At 38.8% G+C, this 20,994-nt stretch overlaps 1 protein-coding gene across 1 annotated transcript in view; it reads left to right on the forward strand.

Moving 5' to 3' along the window:
- Tmem117 (transmembrane protein 117) overlaps window positions 1-20,994 on the forward strand; it is a 444,694-nt gene that overhangs the window by 342,061 nt on the left and 81,639 nt on the right. The window contains exon 6 of the mRNA XM_036208156.1: window positions 16,803-16,962. Coding sequence (XP_036064049.1) covers window positions 16,803-16,962 — 160 coding nt within the window. The remainder of the gene's footprint in view (window positions 1-16,802; window positions 16,963-20,994) is intronic.

Raw genomic sequence — 20,994 nt, forward strand, 5'->3', positions numbered from 1 at the left:
GGAGTAGAAAGGGATTTATTAGGGTTTGTGAAGGAGGAAGGGCTTAAGAGAGGGTTGGAGTAGCAGTAAGCAGAATGCATGTATACATGTATAAAATTGTCTATGAAGAAATTTAGTAAGAGTGATACAAATTAGCCTTCCATTTGATGACTACAGAGAGCTTTATTAGAACATATTAAATTTCATCTAATGCCTTCTTAGTGTTCATAAACATTATCTTTATCTTTTGATTTATAAATTAAATCCTAAGGGAGATGGATTGTTCTCTGTCCTAGTAACTTCTTTAAAAGAAACTGAATATTTTCATAATTCTGCAAAATATCATATCATGGAAAAGTTAATTATATACAATATATAGAAACACACAATTAAAGTTATATATTTTATACACATAGGCATGCTGCTTATGGGCTTGCTCAACCTGCTTTTTTTATTTTCTTTATTAAGAAAAATTTTATTCATTTTACATACCAACCACAGATCCCCATCTCTTCCCTCCTCCTGTTCTCCCCAACATTCAGCATTCCCCCCAACCCATACCCCATTCCTTTCTCTGAAAAGGTAAGGTCTCCCATGGGGCATCAGCAAAGTTGGATACATTCAGTTGAGAAAGGTCCAAGCCTCTCCCCCTACATCAAGGCTGTGCAAGGTGTCCAACTATAGATAATGGGCTCCAAAAAGCCAGTTCATGTACCAGGGATAGATCCTGATCCTACTGCCAAGGGGCCCCTTGAGCAGACCAAGCTATGAAACTGTCTACCTTATGCAGAGGGCCTAGTCCAGTCCCATTGCAGCCCTACAGCTTTTGGTCTAAAGTTCATGAGTTCCTACTAGCTTGGTTCAGTTGTCTCTGTAGGTTTCCCCATCATGATCTTGATGCCCTTGCTTATAGAATCCCTCTTCACTGTCTTCAACTGGACTCCAGAAGCTTAGCCTGGTGTTTGGCTGTGGATCTCTGCATCTGCTTCCATCAGTTACTGCATGAGGCTCTATGATGACAGTTAGGGTATTCACCAATCTGATTACTTGGATAAGCCAGTTCAGGCACCCTCTCCACTATTGCTAGTAGTCTAATCTGGGGTCATCCTTGTGGATTCTTGGGAACTTTCCTAGCACCAGGTTTCTCCCTATCCCCATGATGTCTCCCTCTATCAAGATATCTCATTCCATCCTTGCTCCAGATCAACCATCCCATTCCTTTATGTTTTCATCCTCCATCCCCTACCATCTATTGCCCCCCACCCCCAGTTTACTCAGGAGATCTCATCTATTTCCCCTTCCCAGGGTGATCCATGTGTCCCTCTTTGGGTCCTCCTTGTTATCTAGCTTCTCTGGAACTGTGGGTTGTAGTCTGGTTATCCTTTGCTTTACATCTAGTATCCACTTATGAGTGAGTACATACCATGTTTGTCTTTCTGAGTCAAGGTTATCTCACTCAGGATGATATTTTCTAGTTCCATCCATTTGCTTTCAAATTTCATGATTTCATTGTTTTTCACTGCTGAGTAGTACTCCATTGTATATATGTATGGCATTTTCTTTATTTATCCTTCAGCTGAGGGGCATCTAGGTTGTTTCCAGGTTTTGGCTATTATGAATACTGCTCCTATGAACATAGTTGAGCAAGTGTCCTTGTGGTATGATTGAACATTCTTTGAGTATATGCTCAAGAGTGATATAGCTGGGTTTTGAGAAAGATTGATTCCCAATTTCTGAAAAACTGATATACTGATTTCCAAAGTGGCTGTACAAGTTTGCATGCCCAACAACAGTGTAGGAGTGTTCCCCTTGTTCTACATCCTGTCCAACATAAACTGTTATCAATGTTTTTTATCTTAGCCATTCTGACAGGAATAAGATGGTATCTCAGAGTCATTTTGATTTGCATTTCCCTGATGACTAAGGATGTTGAACAATTCCTTAAATGTCTTTAAGCCCTTTGAGATTCTTCTGTTAAGAATTTTCTGTTTAGCTCTGTAGGCATTTTTAAAATTAGATTGTTCAGTATTTTGATGTCTAGTTTCTTGAATTCTTCGTATATTTTGGAGGTCAGCCCTTTGTCAGATGTGGGGTTGGTGAAGATCTTTTCCCATTCTGTAGGCTGTTGTTTTGTCTTATTTACCATGTTCTTTGCCTTACAGAAGCTTCTCAGTTTCAGGAGGTTCCATTTATTAAGTGTTGCTCTTAGAGTCTGTGCTACTGGTGTTATATTTAGGAAGTGATCTTCTGTGCCAATGTATTCAAGGCTACTTTCTACTTCCTTTTCTACCAGGTTCAGTGTAACTGGATTTATGTTCAGGTCTTTGATCCACTTGGACTTGACTTTTGTGCATGGTGATAGATATGGATCTATTTGCAATCTTCTATGTGTTGACATCCAGTTATGCCAGCACCATTTGTTGAAGATGCTTTCCTTTTTCCATTGTATAGTTTTGACTTCTTTGTCAAAAATCAGGTGTTCATAGGTGTGCAGATTAATGTCAGTTCGATTCCATTGGTCCACATGTTGGTTTTTATGCCAGTACCAAGCTATTTTTATTGCTATAGCTCTATAGTAGAGCTTGAGGTCAGGGATGGTGATGCCTCCAGAAATTGCATTATTGTACAGGATTGTTTTAGATGTCCTGGTTTTTTACAATATGAAGTTATGTATTGTTCTTTCCAAGTCTATGAAGAATTGTTTGGGATTTTGATGGAAATGATATTGAATTTGTAGATATCAGCTGCTTTCTTATGGTATCCTGGGACCACCAGCCTGTGGTGGCTCCACCCATAATGAGCTGTGCCTTCCCTCAACAATCACTAATTAAGGAAATGCACCATAGACTTCCCTACAGGTCAGTCTGGTAGGGGTATTTTCTCAACTGATATTTCCCCTTCCCAAATCTCTGTAGCTTGTGTCAAATCCACATAAAACTAGTCAGTACAGTAGTCTGGATTACCCATTCCTTGATTTTGTGCAAATCTATGTATTATTTTATTTCTTGCTTTATTCATTCAAAATTATATTTGTCAGCTGCATGTGTGTTGTTGATGCACCTGTGGGTTTTTTGTTTTTATTTCTGTGTTTCTTTAGGTTAGTATATTTCTATATGTTTTACATATTATTATATTGTTTTTAGATGTTTACACTGCTATGGTGGTAGAGGCTTGGGATGTTCTTGTGTACACACATAGGACATGTAGACTCTGCCTGGCAGATGTGCCTCTTCCAGTTTTCTGCACATACACTGGGCAGTTTTCCAAAGTTGTCCTCACAATCTAAAAATCTACCACTCAGTTCTGACTCTGCCATGCCTCATCAGTATTTAAAATTGTCAGGATTTCTCATTATGTCAAACTGTGGGTATGTCGAGATATTTCAGAAAGGATCAAAGAAAAGAATATTGTATGTGAAAAGTCAAAAGGAAAGCATGGTGGAAGTGATATGGATGGGCCTATTTTATCCTCTTCAATGTTTTGACAATTGATTGAATTCAACAACTGAATTCCTTGAAACACAGTTAACTATTGTGAAGATTTCATATTGAAATTGAAGCATCATTTTCTTTTCTTCATGATGTCATGTTTGTCAAATAAAATATCACAGCTTATTCCTGTTTGCATACTAGCAGACATCAGTGTTGAGAAAGTATAGGTGCATAGTCAGTTTCTCCTTTGTTTGTTGTCTGACATTTAAATGAGGATGTCTTTGAGGTTAGTTGTATGGTAGTTTTATTCCTTTACATCAAATGCATGTATGTGGGGTAAACAAAAACTCAATTTTCACCAAAAGGCGTAAATTTAAATGCAAATTCATCCTTTCCAATGCTACTGTGTGGAGTGACCACTCAGAACCCTTCTAGTACTTGGCTCTTCTCATTTCCATAATCCTTGGTAATTCCATCAGTAGCTATTCTCAACATTAGTAACATATCAGTAACATTCTCAACGGAGTTGTTAACAAATTCTCATTAGATATGAATTTACTTTTTATAACTAGTCTTAATGTTTCCCGAGGCTGTTCACCATGATTCCTATTTATTTTCTTGGTTTTTTTTTTTTTTTTAATTCTCTTTTAACAATGACCTCACATCTCTCCATTTCTTTGTTTTTCTTCATCCTCCATCTATCAGCACCATTATTTTTACACTGTTCAAGTTAATTGTCTATTCTGGCCTTGGACTTGTAATTGCTTTTCATTTTGTCTATTGATTCTGTAGAACATCTGTAAATCTTTTAATGATTTTTAAATTTTATGTTGTACTTTTTAATTCAAGTCACTGAAGAGTCAAATATGCCTGCCAATCCAATTAAGGTGATAGCATTCAATCTCTTCATGTTGGAAAACAACATATCCAGGGCCAAGGTGAGATGGACTCCTGGACATGAGTTCTGCTCATCAGTCTCCCAGATTCATGGAGAGTGACAGAGAGAACAAACAGAGAGTCAGTGACCTTGTTCACACCACACTTTCCTTTCACACTTTCGTTGTTGGGATAAAGGCTGCCTTTCTGAGTCATTGGGTCAATGCTGAAATTTGCTTACTTCTCTTTCCCATATGCCCAGCCTGGTGTATGTTATTGGGTGTGGCCCACCCACATCATCTCCCTTTTGGCTAATACAAGGTCAAGGTATTAATGATCTTAATTTAATATACAGAAATCTTTTTGCCATGTATGAGTGTATGACATTATCAAAGGAGAGCTATTTCATCATGCCCATAGGTTTTACTCAGATTCAAGAGGAAATGGATAGGGCAAGAAAACATGGTATTTAACTGAGCTTTGTGCCTGCATGAAGGACTGGGAAACCCATTACAAGCAATGTCAATTTCTGAAGTGACTGTTTTACTGTGTTCTGTTTGCAATGTTAGCCTTGTCAAATACTTTGTGCTGTAATATCTATGTTTAGCGTTACATTTCATTTATTTTCTTTTCAAGATGAATTTTTCCTTTGTATCATTAGAATTAGCAGGTAAGCATCTCATTTGTAATTTGTTACAAGTGTGTTTTCTACTCCTCCTCAGTCTGAGTTCTCTTTGCCTCCTGGAGTGAATTCTTCCTGAAAACCAATTATTTTTGAGTGGCATTTTCCTACTTATACAGCAATTATCAGGAATTATTTTCTACAGCACCAAATCAACCTTGTTTGGAAACTTTCAAGGCCATGTTATATACAGTCTCATTCATAAATATCCAGCCTGATTCTGCTTTTCTATGCAGTTTATGCCCCTGGCCTTTGTATCCAGGCAGACTTATCTACTTACAGTGTAACACTGTAATACCTATTGATTTGCTCTTTCTATCTGACATCATCTTTTACTTTGTGAAGTTTCCTCTTCCAGGAGCAGCATAATTCTAGTGCCTCCTTGAGATCTTCTGTTATTCCTTATTACAGTCAGCAGGCACACTATGGGCTAGCTCTTACTAATTATGTTGGGCCCTTTTCTAATTATGTTAGCAAGTATAGGAAGGTTTTTGTGCTGATCAGTAGTGGAATGGCTTGAAGGATCTGTTTTACATTCATGAATATAATGAAAACTTGAAGTATAATTTTTTTTGCCTCCAATATTTGGGTTAACAATAATAAAATTCAACTCTTCAGCCAAGTAGGTTGCAACCCCATTTGGAGTTGACTGACCCTTTCACAGGGGTCACCTAAGACCATCAGAAAATACAGATATTTACATTATGATTCATAACAGTAGCAAAATCTCAGTTGTGAAATAGCAACAAAGCAATTTTATGTTGGGGGTTAGCACAACATGAGGAACTATATTAAAGGGCTGCAGTGTTAGCAAGGTTGAAAAACACTGTTTAAGCCGGTTACAGCCTAATTATTTTACACTATATTATCTAGATATTTCCTTGCCTCTTACCAGTACAGATCCCTAGAGCAGGAGCCCAAATTAAGCCTTTATATATATATATATATAAAGCAGTGTTTTTCAATCTTGCTAATGCTGCAGCCCTTTACTACAGTTTCTTGTGGTGCACACCTTTAATCCCAGCAGAGGGATTAAAGGTGTGCACCACAACCACCCAGCTCAGTTTTTCTTTTTAAAGCCAAGTTTCCAGACAGAAGATTTAATTTGGTATACTTAGTGTAAACTTTCCACGCCCCATTTTTCAAAATGAAGACAATGTTTGGAGTATCATAGTTGTCATTTTATTTGAATTAAGCAATACTGGAGTCTTTATTGGCATTATCTGTCATTAATAACTATAACTCTATGTTTATTATGGCTTCTATTTCTAAACTTGTGATATTTGATAACTGGGGTAAAAATGTTCCCCTGTTCTCTCTGTTGACTTGATGGATCATTTACTGTGCACAGGGTAGGTAACTCACTAACAGGAAATGTTGGCCTGGTGAGTTTACTGCTGGCTACACAGGATTCACATGCTTGTTTGGTAGATCTCACATATTTGCTTTGTTGAGGCAGAGTATTTCTTATAGGCAAGTTGGCTTCAAACTTGCTACATAATTGAGGAAGACTAAGAACTCCTGATCCTCTTGCTTCTACCTCCTGATTCTGATATGACAGGCATACACAAACATGCCTGGTTTGTGCAGGAGTGTGGATCAAACTCAGGGCTTTGAGCATGCTTGGCAAATACTCTACGTGCTGTATCAGATTCTCCAGACCTATGTGAGTAAATTGTATATGTCACAGGCTTCATTCTTTTCTCTGTAAATACTGGGAATAGCATTATGAGTTAAGGTTGAATTGGAGTCTGCTGAAAAATAAGGAATATACATGTTTTTACCCCAACTTAAATCACTGAATATATTCCTTTAGCACTAGCAATGTGAGGATCATTGCTAATCAGTAGTGAATAATGTCTTAGGGTTTTATTGTTGTGAAGACACTATGACCATGGCAACTCTTATAAAGGAATGAATTTAATTGGGGCTGGTTTATACTTCAGAAGTTTAGTCCATTATCATCATGGTGGGAAGCATGGCAGAGTGCAGGCAGACATGGTGCTGGAGAAAGAGCTGAGTTCTACATCTGGATCCACAGGAAACAGGAAGGAAGAGTGAACCACCAGGCCTAGGTTGAGCTTCTGAAACCTCAAAGCCCACCCTCAGTGACAGACTTCCTCCAAGGCCACACTTCCTCCAACAATGCCACACCTCCTAATAGTGCTACTTTTTATGAGCCCATGTCCACCATTTTTGTTCAAACCACCACAAATGACAACCCTTATTCTTAGGATTTTGTAGTCTGGTAAATATTATTTTTCTTAAAATATGTTATATTTTATACCTAAAACTATGGAATATAAAGAATGTAATGGGTATGTATGACCAAGACAACTCAATGGAGTCAGTTAAACCGTGGCATGAGTAACTTTCAGTTGTTTCTGCTTAAACAGACAACACTGGTCAGGCGTCATCAAAGGATATGGAACCATCCAAAGGAATATGGCTAGATTGTTTTGTCTGTTGCCTCTTTGGTTGAATTGCCAATGTCTGTCTGGTTTTCATGGTGAGTTCTGCAGAACATCAGTCAGCACTGATTATATAGATCAGGATGCCAGGGCACTGTTCACATCATAACACCCTGTGTGGCCAAATGCTGCACCGTGAGATGCCATCTTTTATAACCTTTTGGGAATAAGTGTTTCTAAGTTATTTCTTCATTTCAATTTGTTCAGTGCTGTTTGAGCTCCTGCTGTGTTTGGGGAACTTTATTATGAAGTAAGTGGTAGAGAGGCATAAAGATAAACAATACATCAATGTATAGTTTAATAGACAACATTAGAATCTAACAGCTACCTGTACAGGTTCTGGGTCCCAACAGAGCCACAAACAAGATGAGTTGACCACCTCTCCTTTATCAGGGATCCTATCTTAATGAATGTGTTCGGCGTGGCCAATAACTGGCAGCAACATTGATTTAATGGAAGCCATATGGAGCCACTGCTCTCTTTCATGAGGTCACTTGGCAAGCATTTACCTCTGTTCTCCCCTGGTGTTCCTGGTCTCAAACGTGGGATCCCAGAAGTTGCTCTTTCTAAGGAGAAGGCCTGACTTCATCAGCTGGACTGTAGCTGTGAGCCGGCTCACCTCTTTCAGGGGAACTGGTTTGATCCAGCAAATAGTGACTAGTTTTCTTGTGGGATTGCAATGGTGACACTAATAATTAAAACAAATGAAAAGTGTTGGCATTCTCCCCTGGCCATCTGTGACTGGTGTGCTGGCACTTCGTGCTCAGAGGGGAACTGGATGTTTGACCTGACTCTTGCCTGCACAGTAAAAAAAAATGAAGGAATGTTGTTTCATGTAGATTGGCTTGTTTTATTTTATTTTTTAGAAAAGCAGAACTTATGAGACTAAGTAATTTTCAATTCCTTTATTGTATTTTATGTATTTGGCACTTTGAAATGTGAGACTATATTTCTATTTATATATTCTTTATTGAAATGGTAGTTGAAATTTCCAGTTTAAGTAGAATATAAAGCTTATTTTTCAGTGAGATGAAGTATAATCTGACTTGTTTGGGTGGAATCCCAACATTTAACTAGAGTATTAAAGAAAGAAATAAGAGGATTTTAATTTTTTTAGTATATGTGAATTGTGCAGCACAACTAGAAAGCAACATGATATTCCTGCCTGAACAAAAAGATTGCATGTTTAGAATATGAATAAGGGGGGCTGGAGAGATGGCTCAAAGGTTAAGAGCACTAACTGTTCTCAGAGTCCTGAGTTCAATTCCCAGCAACCACATGGTGGCTCACAACCATCTGTACTGAGATCTGGCGCCCTCTTCTGGCCTGCAGTGAGACACAATAAATAAATAAATCTTAAAAAAAGAATATGAGTGATGGTTAATACATAAAATACATTAAGGTATAGTTATTATGTTGGATCACATGACATTGCTAGTGGTCAAATATTGGCAATTTTATTTGATGCAACTTATATTAGTGAGGTGCCCTTGTACATGCCTGTTATCTGTGTAATCAAAATAAAACCACATGAGAATTATCCCTGAACGGCAGATCCCTGTGTAATTCACAAATTGTTCAAACCGACTGCTAACTCTTCTGTCGCTTGGAATCATACTTGATTTCCAGCTGTGTGACTACTTGGTAAATCTCCCTTAAGGTGGTTATGAGAGAAAGTAAATGCTATCAGCACACTTTGACACTTCAGATTTTGTTACATTTAAAAACACCACGTTTTAGTGATAATCTGGGTTTATTTATATGTGTTATCTGCATCTAATCACTATATATAATAGCCATTTGACTAGGCTACAAGATGAATATGTTTCTTGTAAATGAGATTCAGTTATATTAAATGAGTGTGAGTTTCTGTAGATGTCTGGATGATGAGGAGACATTTGTGACTGAGAGAGTTCTTATGTTAGTAGATCTGAATTCTGTTGTTGTTATTTTAAAATATTTGCTACTTAATTTTATTTTAGGGGTGTGTGTGTGTGTGTGTGTGTGTGTGTGTGTGTGTGTGTGTTGTGCACCCGAGTGTATGTATGTGCACTACTTATGTGCAGGAACTCCAGAAGGCCAGGACGGGTATCAGAGTCCCTGGGACTGGAGTTAAAATGGTTGTAGGCAGCCATGTGGGTGCTGGAAACTAAGCCTGGGTCCTCTGGATGTTATTGTCTATTGCTGTTGCCCTTGGTTTCCTCCCAGAGTTTGAAGCTAAGTCCCTATTGCTGAAGCCATCATTCAGACACAAGATCTGGAGGACCAGAGTTGCATCTAACCTGAAATCTTACTTCCTCCTTGGGGACTAGCTTTCATGGTAACAGAAAGTACCATACAAGCTTCCAATGGGGGGCAGCAACAAATCATCCTAACTAGCTCAATGCCCATGACCCACAAACAATGACCAGCAGCTCATGATAACCCTAAGGATGCAGTAGTGGCAAGCATACCTTGGAAGCAACCAATAGCTGTCTAATTGGACTTAAGGCCTGGTCTACAAGAGGGAAATCATGCCTGGTACTGGAAACTACCCAAGGCTAATGAGGTTATGGATCTTGGAGAAAAACCTACAACTACCACTTTACTAAAACAGCATAAATTCTAGCTGCGTTCTAAATACTTATTCTTATATCCAGCAGTGAGTGTAGCTCTCAGCCTTTACCAAAGAAAGTAAGTGAGTGTGTGGCTCCCAGTCCCAACTGATGCAGCTACAACACAACCCCTGTACCTGAGGCTCAGCAAACATCTGGAGAAGAGGTGAGAAGAGTTTAAAAGCCAGAGGACAAGGACAACTGTTGTGTTCCCTTGAAATTAAAGGGAAGCTTCACCCAACAAAATCTCAACAAGACCCGAACCAAGACAACACCAACGGACATGCTAACATGGAAAGGGAGCTCTCATGGGTCCCTGACCCCAGACAAAGAACGCCAGGCAACCAGGGAATGCTGAGTGAGAGAAGAATTAATTGTCTCCCCTAGGGAAAAGCTCCATAACTGGTTATCCAATACCAAGTGGTCAGTCTTGGAATAATATATGTACAAGTAACATAAAAACTGAGCCAGGTTGTATTCAAAGAAAAAGAAGCTATGAATTTGAGAGAGCAAGGGGTGGGTTCATGGAGAGAGGTCTGAGGGAGGAACAGGATGGGGGAACTGATGTAATTATACTTTAATTTCAAAAAGTAAAACAATATAAAAATAAACAAGTGTTACTAGCAACATTTGATGAAAATGACAGAAACTAAATTTGAAGTTATGAAAGTGAGGAGAGTCGCCACTGAAGCTGATAATTATGTATGAGGTCTTTCCATTTGAATGAGTGCCAGAAACCAGAGAGGGTAGAATTGATGAGCCAGTATGTCATGCTGGCACTGGGTACAGTCTGGAAGGAAAACAATCCAGATAATTGCTTAATTGCATACTCCTTAAAGAGAGAAGCCAGAGCTCCCCAAAGCCCATGCTGGAGAGTAAATATCTTTCATTTCAATCATTGATTAAACAAGAACCCAAGAATGTTGCTCTGAAGGCTCACTTCCATGAGGTTAGACATTTATTGCCACAAGACTTAGCTTTTAACTGTTTCCTATCATTACCTGTCAGGCACTTGTGTTTTACTCTTCAAGGTTAAGCTCTGGAGTAATTTCATAGTATTATACTCATAATGAAAAAGAAAAGCAAGTGACTTCTAGTTATAAGTAAGATATAGGAAAGTCATAGTCAAATGTTTCCCCCAAGAAACAGTGCCTTGCACAAGTTATAACATGAGTGTCCTGGCTCAGCCTGGGCTGGACCTTTCTGGGGTCACTTCTGCCTTATTCTATATGACCTATGAAGTCTTCATGTGGTTAGTGTGGGTTAGCTTTGGTTCTGTAATTCAGGATTCAATTTTGTATCTGTAAACTGGGGTTGATGGGGAGGTAAAGTTAGTTTATGTAAATCACTGGAACCCATACCCTGTGTTCTGTAAATCATGTATAGTGACTGCAGTCACGCGGTGCTATTCACATTTCCTTCATGGCAGGTTCATATAAAAGTGATGTTTAAAAAATTAACCGTATTGAGTCAGGTACTTTTAAAAAAGCTGATGGTTCAGAGCAGATTTTCGGTGCAGTAAAGCCTGTTCTACAAGAAGGAGAGACATAAGCGGCCACTTGCAGCGCATTTGTGTCTGCAGACATGTATTAACTCTCAGGGTTTGACTCCATGATTGACAGGTATATCTGTGTATCACACTCAGCACGGCTTTGGAGATGGCATAACTAATTAATGTGTTTTGTTTTCCATTTCCTTTGCTTTTTGCTGTCCTCTGGAGACTTATTTTTAGGTCCCTTTCTTTGAGCTGTAGGCATGCATATTTAATGATTGCCATTTTTATTCCTTTTGTACTATTAAAAATTAAATATCAGGCAGAACACCTCCTTTAATTTCCCCCTGGAGCAATAAACTGTTACCAGTAACTATTTCTTGAGATGTGTAGCAGTGCCTTTTGTCAAAATGGAAGTACACAACAAAGCCTGCGAAACACTCACAAAGCGTTTAATCGCTAGTGCGTGTTAGAACGTTGGGCCAATGAACAGTGCCGTCGGCAGTGCACACGGGTCACTTTCTCCACATTTTCACCAGCCTTTATCTCCATCTTTCTGATGCTCACCATGCTTTCAGGTGGGAAGCAGTTTCTCACCATGGTTATCATTTGCCTTTTCCTTTATGACTAGTGGTATAGATATTTTTTCTTTCTGTTTATTCTTATTTCATACAATACATTCCAACTGCAGTTTCTTCTCCCTCTGTTCTTCCCAGTCACCTCACCCTCTGCCGCCTCTCCTCTCCCCTGGATCCACTGCTCCTCCATTTATTTCCCTTCAGAAAAGAGCAAGTCTCCTAGGGATGTCAACTGAACACGGCCTAACAAGATGCAGTAAGACTAGGCACAGACCCTCACATCAAGGCTGGACTGTACCCACTGACCTTTGTATGCCTTCTTTTGAGAGTTGTCTATTCGGGTCCTTTCCCTATTGTATCATTTGATTTTTGTGCTACTGAGCTCCTCACATTCTGTGAATTGATCCTTTGCAGATACATAGTTTTCAGACATAATTTCCCATTTCATTGGTCGCCATTCCATCCCCATTGTTTGCCTTTGCGGTGCATTTGATTTTCCAGTCTAGTGTCATCGTATTTGTTCTATTTTCCTCCCCATGCTCTTGGTGTCGGGTCTATAAAACAGCTTTCCAAACCAACATTGAAGAGTTTTTCCTGTTCCCTTCTAGAATTTGTATGGGTTCTGGCCATATATCTAAGCTTCTAATGTTACTGAGTTAGTTTTTGTGTCTAATGTAAAAATGGATTCAGTTTCATTCTTTGCACATGGCCACCCATTTCCCATGCTCCCATTGTGTATTCCTAGTAATTCTCTCAAAATTAGTTGACTATATATATTTGTGCGCTTATTTCTAGTCTTTCCAATTTTTTAAGAGGGTCTATGTATGTGTTTATATCAGAAAATATAGTGTCTCCAGACTTTTAAAAAAGTCCTCTGACTCCTTGGTGTCTCTAATGGTGTCATATGAATTTAGAATTGTTCTATTTTACTGAAAAAATTCCATCAGACTCTTTATAGAGATTACATTGAATAAATAGAGACATTTGGGTGGCATACAGACATTTTAACTATTCGTCTGCATGATCCATAGACACGAGATATCTTTCCATTCATTTGTGTCTTCAATTTTTTAGTGTACAGATATTTTATTTCTTTGGTTAAATCTATTTCTAGGTATTTCTGTTTCGTTTGAGTCTTTTATAGATGGAATTATTTTCCTGATTACTGATCTTTTGCTGTTAGTGCACATAGATGTGGTTGATTTTGTATGTTGAATTTTCTATCTTCCAATTTCACTCACATTTTTAGTTCAAAAAGTTTCATGATGAAAGCAGACAGTTTCTCCTGCCTTTTATTTACTTTTTTTGTCTGATTCCTTTGGCCATATTTCTAGTATTGTTGACTAGAAGTGATGAGAATAGGCTTCCTTGTCTTGATCTTGTGAAGAAAGAACTAAGTGTTCTCCACTGAGTATAATGTAGGCTATGAGCATGCTATGTATCAGTTAATTCTGTTGATACTCCTTCTTCCTACAGTCATATACATGATAACTTTTATGTCAATGATAGGTTACCTATACAATTGTATTGCCATACATCCTAGGTATATAGAAAGCTCACACAAAGACATATTTCGCAGAATGTGGTATCATAGTTAAGTATTACATGGCTCTATACCTAATCTGTGTATATATGGTCAATTATGTCAAAAAGGTTTTTCCATACCTACTGTGGTGATTGTGATTATAATCTTTCATTCTTTTAAATTATTGTATTATATTGATTGACTTGTCCATGTTTGTCTTTCCTTGCCTCCCATGAATAACTTCCACTTGTTTTAATGTCCAAGCTTTCTCCATGCTGCCAATTTGCTAAGAATAGTTACACCTGTGCTTATTGGGAATATTCTTGTAGAATTTATTTATGTTTTGTCTAAACTTGATATCCAGTAATGCTATGTATAAATTAACTGGGAAATTTTTCCTTCTCATGCATTTCTGGGAATGTCTGGGAAGGGATGACTGCAATCCCTCTTAATGACTCAATGTCATTCCCTTTCGAAGTCATCTGTTCCAGAGTTGACTATAGTAAGAGGTTTCTGACTAGTGATTCAGTCATGTACTTAATCCTATTCAGATGGCTTGCTGATTCACTCTTGGTGGACTGTGCCTTTCTTGAAACCTTTCTCTTCCTCCTGAGTTGTCCAATGCATACCCTTGTTCTTGCTCATAATACTCCCTTATAATCACTTGCATTTCTATTGTAGGCATTGCAATGTTTCATTTTGTATGTATAGTGTTATTGATTTCCATCATTTTTTTCATCAAAAGTTTGCCAGTCTTATCTTTTCTTTATCTTGCTGGTGCCTCATATTATTTCTATTGTTCATACATTACTTCTTTTATTTCTGATCTCCTTTCTATGCCGAGTTTAGGCTTCATTGTTGTTACAGTTCCTTGAGGTACAAAGTTAAGCTTCTTGGTGGAAATCTCTCTCTTGTTATACTATCAGAGGTTGTGCTATGGACTTACTCTGGAGCTCCCACTTCATCCCCTATGGTTTGGAATGTTTGTTTCTATTTTCATCTGTCCTTAGGTCCTTTTTCACGCCGTATCTCATTTCTTCTTTGACAATTGGCATTCTGAAACATGTTGCTTCATTTCCATGTTTGTGAATTTCCCAGACTTCCTTCAATTATTTATTTTTAATTTTTTTTTTTTTGAGCTCAGAAATGGTACTTGCTATGATATCACCCCAGAGTCAGCCCTTTAGGAACCTTATAATAAATAATCAGGTGAAGTGTTGAATTCCTCCATGGGTGCTACATATGATATCAAAATTCCCTCGAGATGGATTTTTACTTCTACTTACTATAGCAGAAAAATATGCAATTTACATTTAATGGGTCATTAGTCAAATTTTTAAAGGTATAATGTGTCTTTTCTATTTGTGGGTAGAAAAATCTCCAGGGAATACTTTATATTCATTATATCAAAGTATTGCTTGCTTCAGATAGAGCTCACAAAAAGGGAACAAGCATTTTCTGAGAAATCTAATATGCAGATTTTACACATTTTGCAATTGAGAGAGACTTCCAGGAAGATTCATATTACTCATTTGAGAGGTCAGTTACCAAAAGCAGTTCTGTGCAAATCACAAACCTTCCCTCAAGGTTGATTAATCTTCACAGAAGAGGGAGTAGAAAGATGGTAAGAGCCAGTGTGGTGGCTAACATCAAGGAAACACAGTTTCTGGACACAATGGGGCAGTTACAGATGTTCACTCATACCAGCTGTGGCAGTGTGCCTGAGACCTGCACAAACTCAAGCCAGACAAAGTTCCAGCATGGAGGAGTGTGGTGGTTGGGGTTGGAATCCCACCTCACTGAGGAGTTAGGACATGTAGTAGCTGCTGATATGACCCCAAGGGCAGGCCCTACTCCCAAGAGTAGTTGAGCTACACAAAATGTTTTGGTGGTTTTTAAAATAAAATAAATGAAAAAAAGAAAACTTGAAGAGTAGTAGGAAGGGAAGAGAGTGTGGATTTGGGGAAGTGACTATGATTAAGATATATTGTATGAAGGGCTGGAAAGATGGCTCAGCGGTTAAGAGCACTGGCTGCTCTTCCAGAGGACCCGAGTTCAATTCCCAGCACCCACATGGTGGCTCACAACCATCTGTAATGAGATTTGGTGCCCTCTCCCAGCATACAGGCAGGACACTGTATACTAAATACATAAATAAATCTTAAAAAATATATTGTATGAAATTGTCAAAGAATTAATAAATTATTTACTTAAAAATTAATAGCAAAATGCCAAAATGAATAAATATTCTGTGGTTTAATTCCATATCCATATATTTTTTTGATTCCTCATTCCCTCCCTGCCTCCCTTTATCCCTCCCTCCCTCCCTCCCTCCCTCCCTCCCTTCCTTTCTTCCTCATTCTTTCTTCTTTCTTCTACTTATTCGTTTATTTCTGATTAAATTTATTTCAGAACAATTGTACCTTCCTTTACAAAGTTTCAGCTGATATCCTGATGGCAACATAACAGAAACTCAGCTTTAGTCTGGACAGTTTCCCTTTAGATTAAATCTCACCATACATCTCCCAAGACTACTTTTAATGTTAATAGTAAAAACCAAGGTGATTATTTTATAGAAAGCTTAATTTTAACAAATACTCACTAAACTGTAAGTATAATGAGTAAGAGTTTTAAGGGTGCTATCAAGGCTTGTGAGAAAAGAGCAAATTGCACTCCTGCTAACGCACAGCAAGGAAGCGTGTGGCACAGTACAGGAGATGGACTTGAGGCAGCCGTCCTCCCACATGCTGTATTCTGCAGGGAAAGAGGCTAGCTGCAGCAGAGTAAAAGATGGAACCCAGTGAGTGCTCATCTTTTACCATTTACCTACTGCATTTGCATATACTTGTCCCTGGGCCTCAGTTAAAAGCGCGAATGTAATGGAAACCATATGCAGTGTTCTCTTTGGAATACTCACTGCTGTACTAACCAAGATTATTTGTAATAATTTTGCTCTTAACATGTCCTTCATAATTGTCGTCATGATGCTCTTCAGGGGTTATCTTGGAAGAGATGCTAACACAACGTACTAATCCTGTCTGAAAGAAAACACCCCATTGATGTCTTTTCCCCATCGTTTGGCGATGGCACTTTGTTTATGGACGTTACTACAGCAGACAGCCAGCACTCATGAGCACTGGTGTCTTTGTGTGATGGATGCCTTGTTCATTGCAGGACTGTTCTCTTTACCCTGACTTCTGTGGTGGTACTTGTCATCACAACCGACTGGATCAGCTGGGACAAACTGAATCGTGGATTTTTGCCCAGTGACGAGGTTTCCAGAGCGTTCCTTGCTTCTTTCATCTTGGTCTTTGACCTCCTTATCGTGATGCAGGTAACTGTATTTCTCTCTTCTCTCTGAAGTTGGTCTAAGCTTTGTTCTCACTGTAAGCATGAGCTCTCTCTACACGTCTAGAGAAGAACTTAGTTTACAGTTGTGATTAATGGGGCTTTCTCTAATCATTTCATCAGCAATTTCACAGGGCAGAAAAAATAACTGGGGATGGGGGTGGGGCAGAGATTCATTTTATGAACATTACTAGGTGGGGCCTGGTAATAATGCAGCATCATTATTATTATTATCAGGCAGGGATGATGCAGGAAGCAAAGTAAGACAAAAAGTGGAACCCCCAAACTGCCATTTTGTGAGCAGAGTACTCAGAGCTGAAAATGATAGAAAGCCAGCAAAGCAGAGACAAGCAATTGTCAAAGCAGTGCAGGGGTTGGAGCCATTGAAACGACATGATGTGAAAGTGCTTCTCTGGTTATGAAAATGATAATTTTTCAGTATTCACCAGAGACTCCTCCATTTCATGTAAACAGTATTTCCACCCTGCTTAGCAATAGATATTTTTATAAAACATCATCATGCTAACGACTGTTACTGGTGATAGCTGCTGGTGTGAGCGTCTGGGGTGTAGGAGTGTTCTTTTGAAAGAGACAGAAAGAGACATTTGCTATTTCTTGGTGCTTTATCTTGCTCATTAAATGTCTATCCATTTGCTAGACATTTTCTTATTGCTTTCATAAGGCAATTTCGTTTCCCCTCCTAAGGCACTGTAAGTCACGAGAACAATGGCTGCCTTTGCCAAAGGGAAAGGAGACTCCATTGTGTTCAGAATTTATGGGTGATTGTGCAGGATAGCAGATTGGATTTTTGTTTCTAGAGGCAAAGAGGGGCCTTTATGGGAGCGATTCTGCATTGTTGAAAAGCAGAACAATAGTGTTTTGTTTTGTTACATATCCTGGGCATTGGCATCAATGTGGTACTTACAGTATATCACTGTTTCTAATGGGTTGTATTTTAAAATGCATTATAGTTTAGAACTATCTGCAGACAAAAAACTTGTGTCTATTCTAGAAACAGCTGTTTCTTTTTTCATTTTCTGCAAGATATTTAGCATAGTGGAGAAAGCCTTGGGTGTGAGGTCAGGCATTATTCATTGGTAGGCTCCAGGTCTGCCTCTCATTAGCTGTTGGACCTCTTCCACAGAGCTCCAAATAGAATTATGCAACAATACACTGTGTATTACATGTATCCAGTTCATTGTATCCTGTTTCCCAACTAATATGCTTTATAATGTTAAATTCTCACTCTGGTTAAATGGCCCACTGGTTCCTCCCTGACCCCATTTTAGAGTCAAAGGTACTAGCAGCCAAATAGATGATTATCTCCTTTGATTTGTTCAAATTTATGTGCTGGAGAATACTCCTTCATCGACTGACATTGCAACCCTTCCCTTATTCCCTACTTAAGCAAATTTTAAGTATTCTTCCAAAGAAGTTCACTAAAGCCAAAGACTTCAAATGGAAAAATACAGTATTAGAATTTATACAAATTACAGATTCATTCAAATAGTGCTCAATAAAGATGACCAGAAGAAAGGAAAATTAACTGGGATTTATACTCACAGAAACAGCAGGATTGGAAAGGGAAAGGTATTCTAGATTTTTTTTTTTAATGCATAAAGATGTAGAGTCAATCAACGGCTGACATGCTCAGAATAGCCAGAGACCAGTTGACAAGGTAAGAAGTCTAAGCTAAGGAATAACTCAATCTCAATCATGTTGGCTCTGAGTAACACAATGCCTGGCAGTGCACTTCATCAGAGGGGGAAGGTATTTCTGGATCATAGGGACTTCCAGAACTTCAGGAAACTCAGGTCTAGCCTTTATTCTCCACCTCTCATCTTTGTTCACTTTTCCTTTCTGTTTTCCTCCTATAGCAAAACAGTGTCATTCAATTTTCAGTTTATGAGGAAACGAAGGCTCATGGCTGACACCTTTGAGGGTGATCACTCTAGTTCTTGTGCTCTGTGCTGATCCTTTAGGAACTGTCCACCACTAATCCCTGAATGACTGGCTCAGAGTGTGGGAAACTGACTCTGAGGATAGAGATGCAATCTGAAAGAAAATAGGAAATTAGGCCCTGGAAACTCAAATTGATGGGTATTTAGTGGAAGGAAGCATTATTGAAATGAGTATCTAGAGGCAGAAGTCTTAGATCCTTTGCCTTGTCCTCCAACTTCATGTGTTAGCGAGGTTGACAGATGCATCCTTCTCTGTCTCTTGTGTCCCAACCCTCCCTTCTCATTTCTTTGCTATTATCCTGGTATGGACTCTCCCCTATACCATTAAAAGAATCAATGGGACCTTCGTCTCCTCTTCCCTTCTACCATATGCCCTGTGCAACTGGATTTCACAATCTTCCAATAAGAATTGACCTGTCTTGTTGCCTCTCAACACAAACATTATCAGCAGCTCTTTGTGGTCCCCAGGTGAAGTTCCTAACCAGGCACTCATTTCTCAGCATGATGTGTGGGGGTGGTTGTGTTTCCTGTGCTCCATCCTGCCTCAGACTGAAGATCAGCTGCTTTGCTCTTCATCCCAGTGTGCTTATTCCCAGCATGTCCAGGAACGTCTTTCTCCTGGACAGACTGTGTTTTCCCTGTTCTACTGGGCATTGAAGATGAGTACAGTTCCCTCTTCTGGAAGGCACATTATCAGTTCCCCACTGGCCCTTCTGTGGCACCCTTCACCACCCTGCACGCCAGCATGCTCCTCTCTCCTCACTCTTGTGGGCTTTACTCTCCCTGCTGCAATACGCAGGGGTAGCCCATAGTACTTGCTTGACAAGGACTGACAAGTGGAAGTTCAGGCCCTAGTCTTGTGCCAGCTGTGATCCCCTGTGGGCATGACACAGATGTTTTGGACCCAGCATATGTAGGAAGGGAGTTAACTCAGGAAATGGTCTTAAAGTGCCTATGTTAAGCTTAAGGCATTTGAAAAGACAGCATACAAATATCCTAACAAGTTCACAGCCAATGGAACTATGAGCCAATTCATGCTGTGGTCATGTTTCAGATGAAAGAAAAATGAAAAAGTAGTAAAATCAGGGGAAATTGAGGGGGCGCTTTCATTAAGAGCTCCAGCCTTTTAGAACATTTAAATGATTGAAAAGCAATTTACACTGGGCTTTCCTAATGGCAGGAGATTGCCACTTGCACTACAGAAAAGTAGTGTTGCATTTGAATCAAAAATTAAATATAGAATTAGACTTTTCTTCCTGGTGCCAAGGCTAGTACATGATAAGCATGGATTCTACCCTGAGCTCTCCTCAGCTCTAGGAACTTAATGCTATTTCTATAAACATCTTATTTTTAACACAATTAGTAGAACAAGTATGCGTCTTTTAGAGGAAATATATTTTGTGTGTATCTATGAAATAGGATTTCTGCATTTATTATTAAATATTTGTTATTTTATATTTTCTAGTGGTTTTGATAAGGTCATTAGAAATAAGACAAAGCAAATTCCAGGAAAATGACATATGACTTGTAAGATCAATGTGCTATAGAACACAAGTAAATTTGAAAGCAAATATCTGTCACAGGAAAATTTTACCACAAATCCTATTTAATGTTTCTGGTAATAACATTCACTTTTTATGCCTTCCCTTATTTCATTGCTTAAGAATTTGGTCTTCAGTTTGCATCACCTACTCTTTTTCTGATTAGTTGCTGAAAAGGTAAACATAAGACACAAAGAGTTAAAATGGATTGTGGAATCAACAAGTAGAAAGTGTCAAAGGAATTCACGAAAAGAAGAAGAAGAATGTAGACAGGAGTAGATGGATTAGGTGTTTCCAGGAACCAATGAGAGCAGAGGGTGATGAGGCTGAAGCAGGGACCACCCACAGGACCACTTTTTCCAGGGCAGCAGCATTGCCCTCCAGATATGATTTGTTCTGTTCAGATAAGACAGAAAACACGATCAATTCATTCCTAGTGTGTATCTGAGGAAAGAATACAGAGGAAATGGAATTCAAAGATCCTGAGGATGTAGTCTGCAGAGCCCATGGGTGCAT

The sequence above is a fragment of the Onychomys torridus genome, chromosome 16 (assembly GCF_903995425.1).
Source record: "Onychomys torridus chromosome 16, mOncTor1.1, whole genome shotgun sequence".
Lineage (NCBI taxonomy): Eukaryota > Metazoa > Chordata > Mammalia > Rodentia > Cricetidae > Onychomys > Onychomys torridus.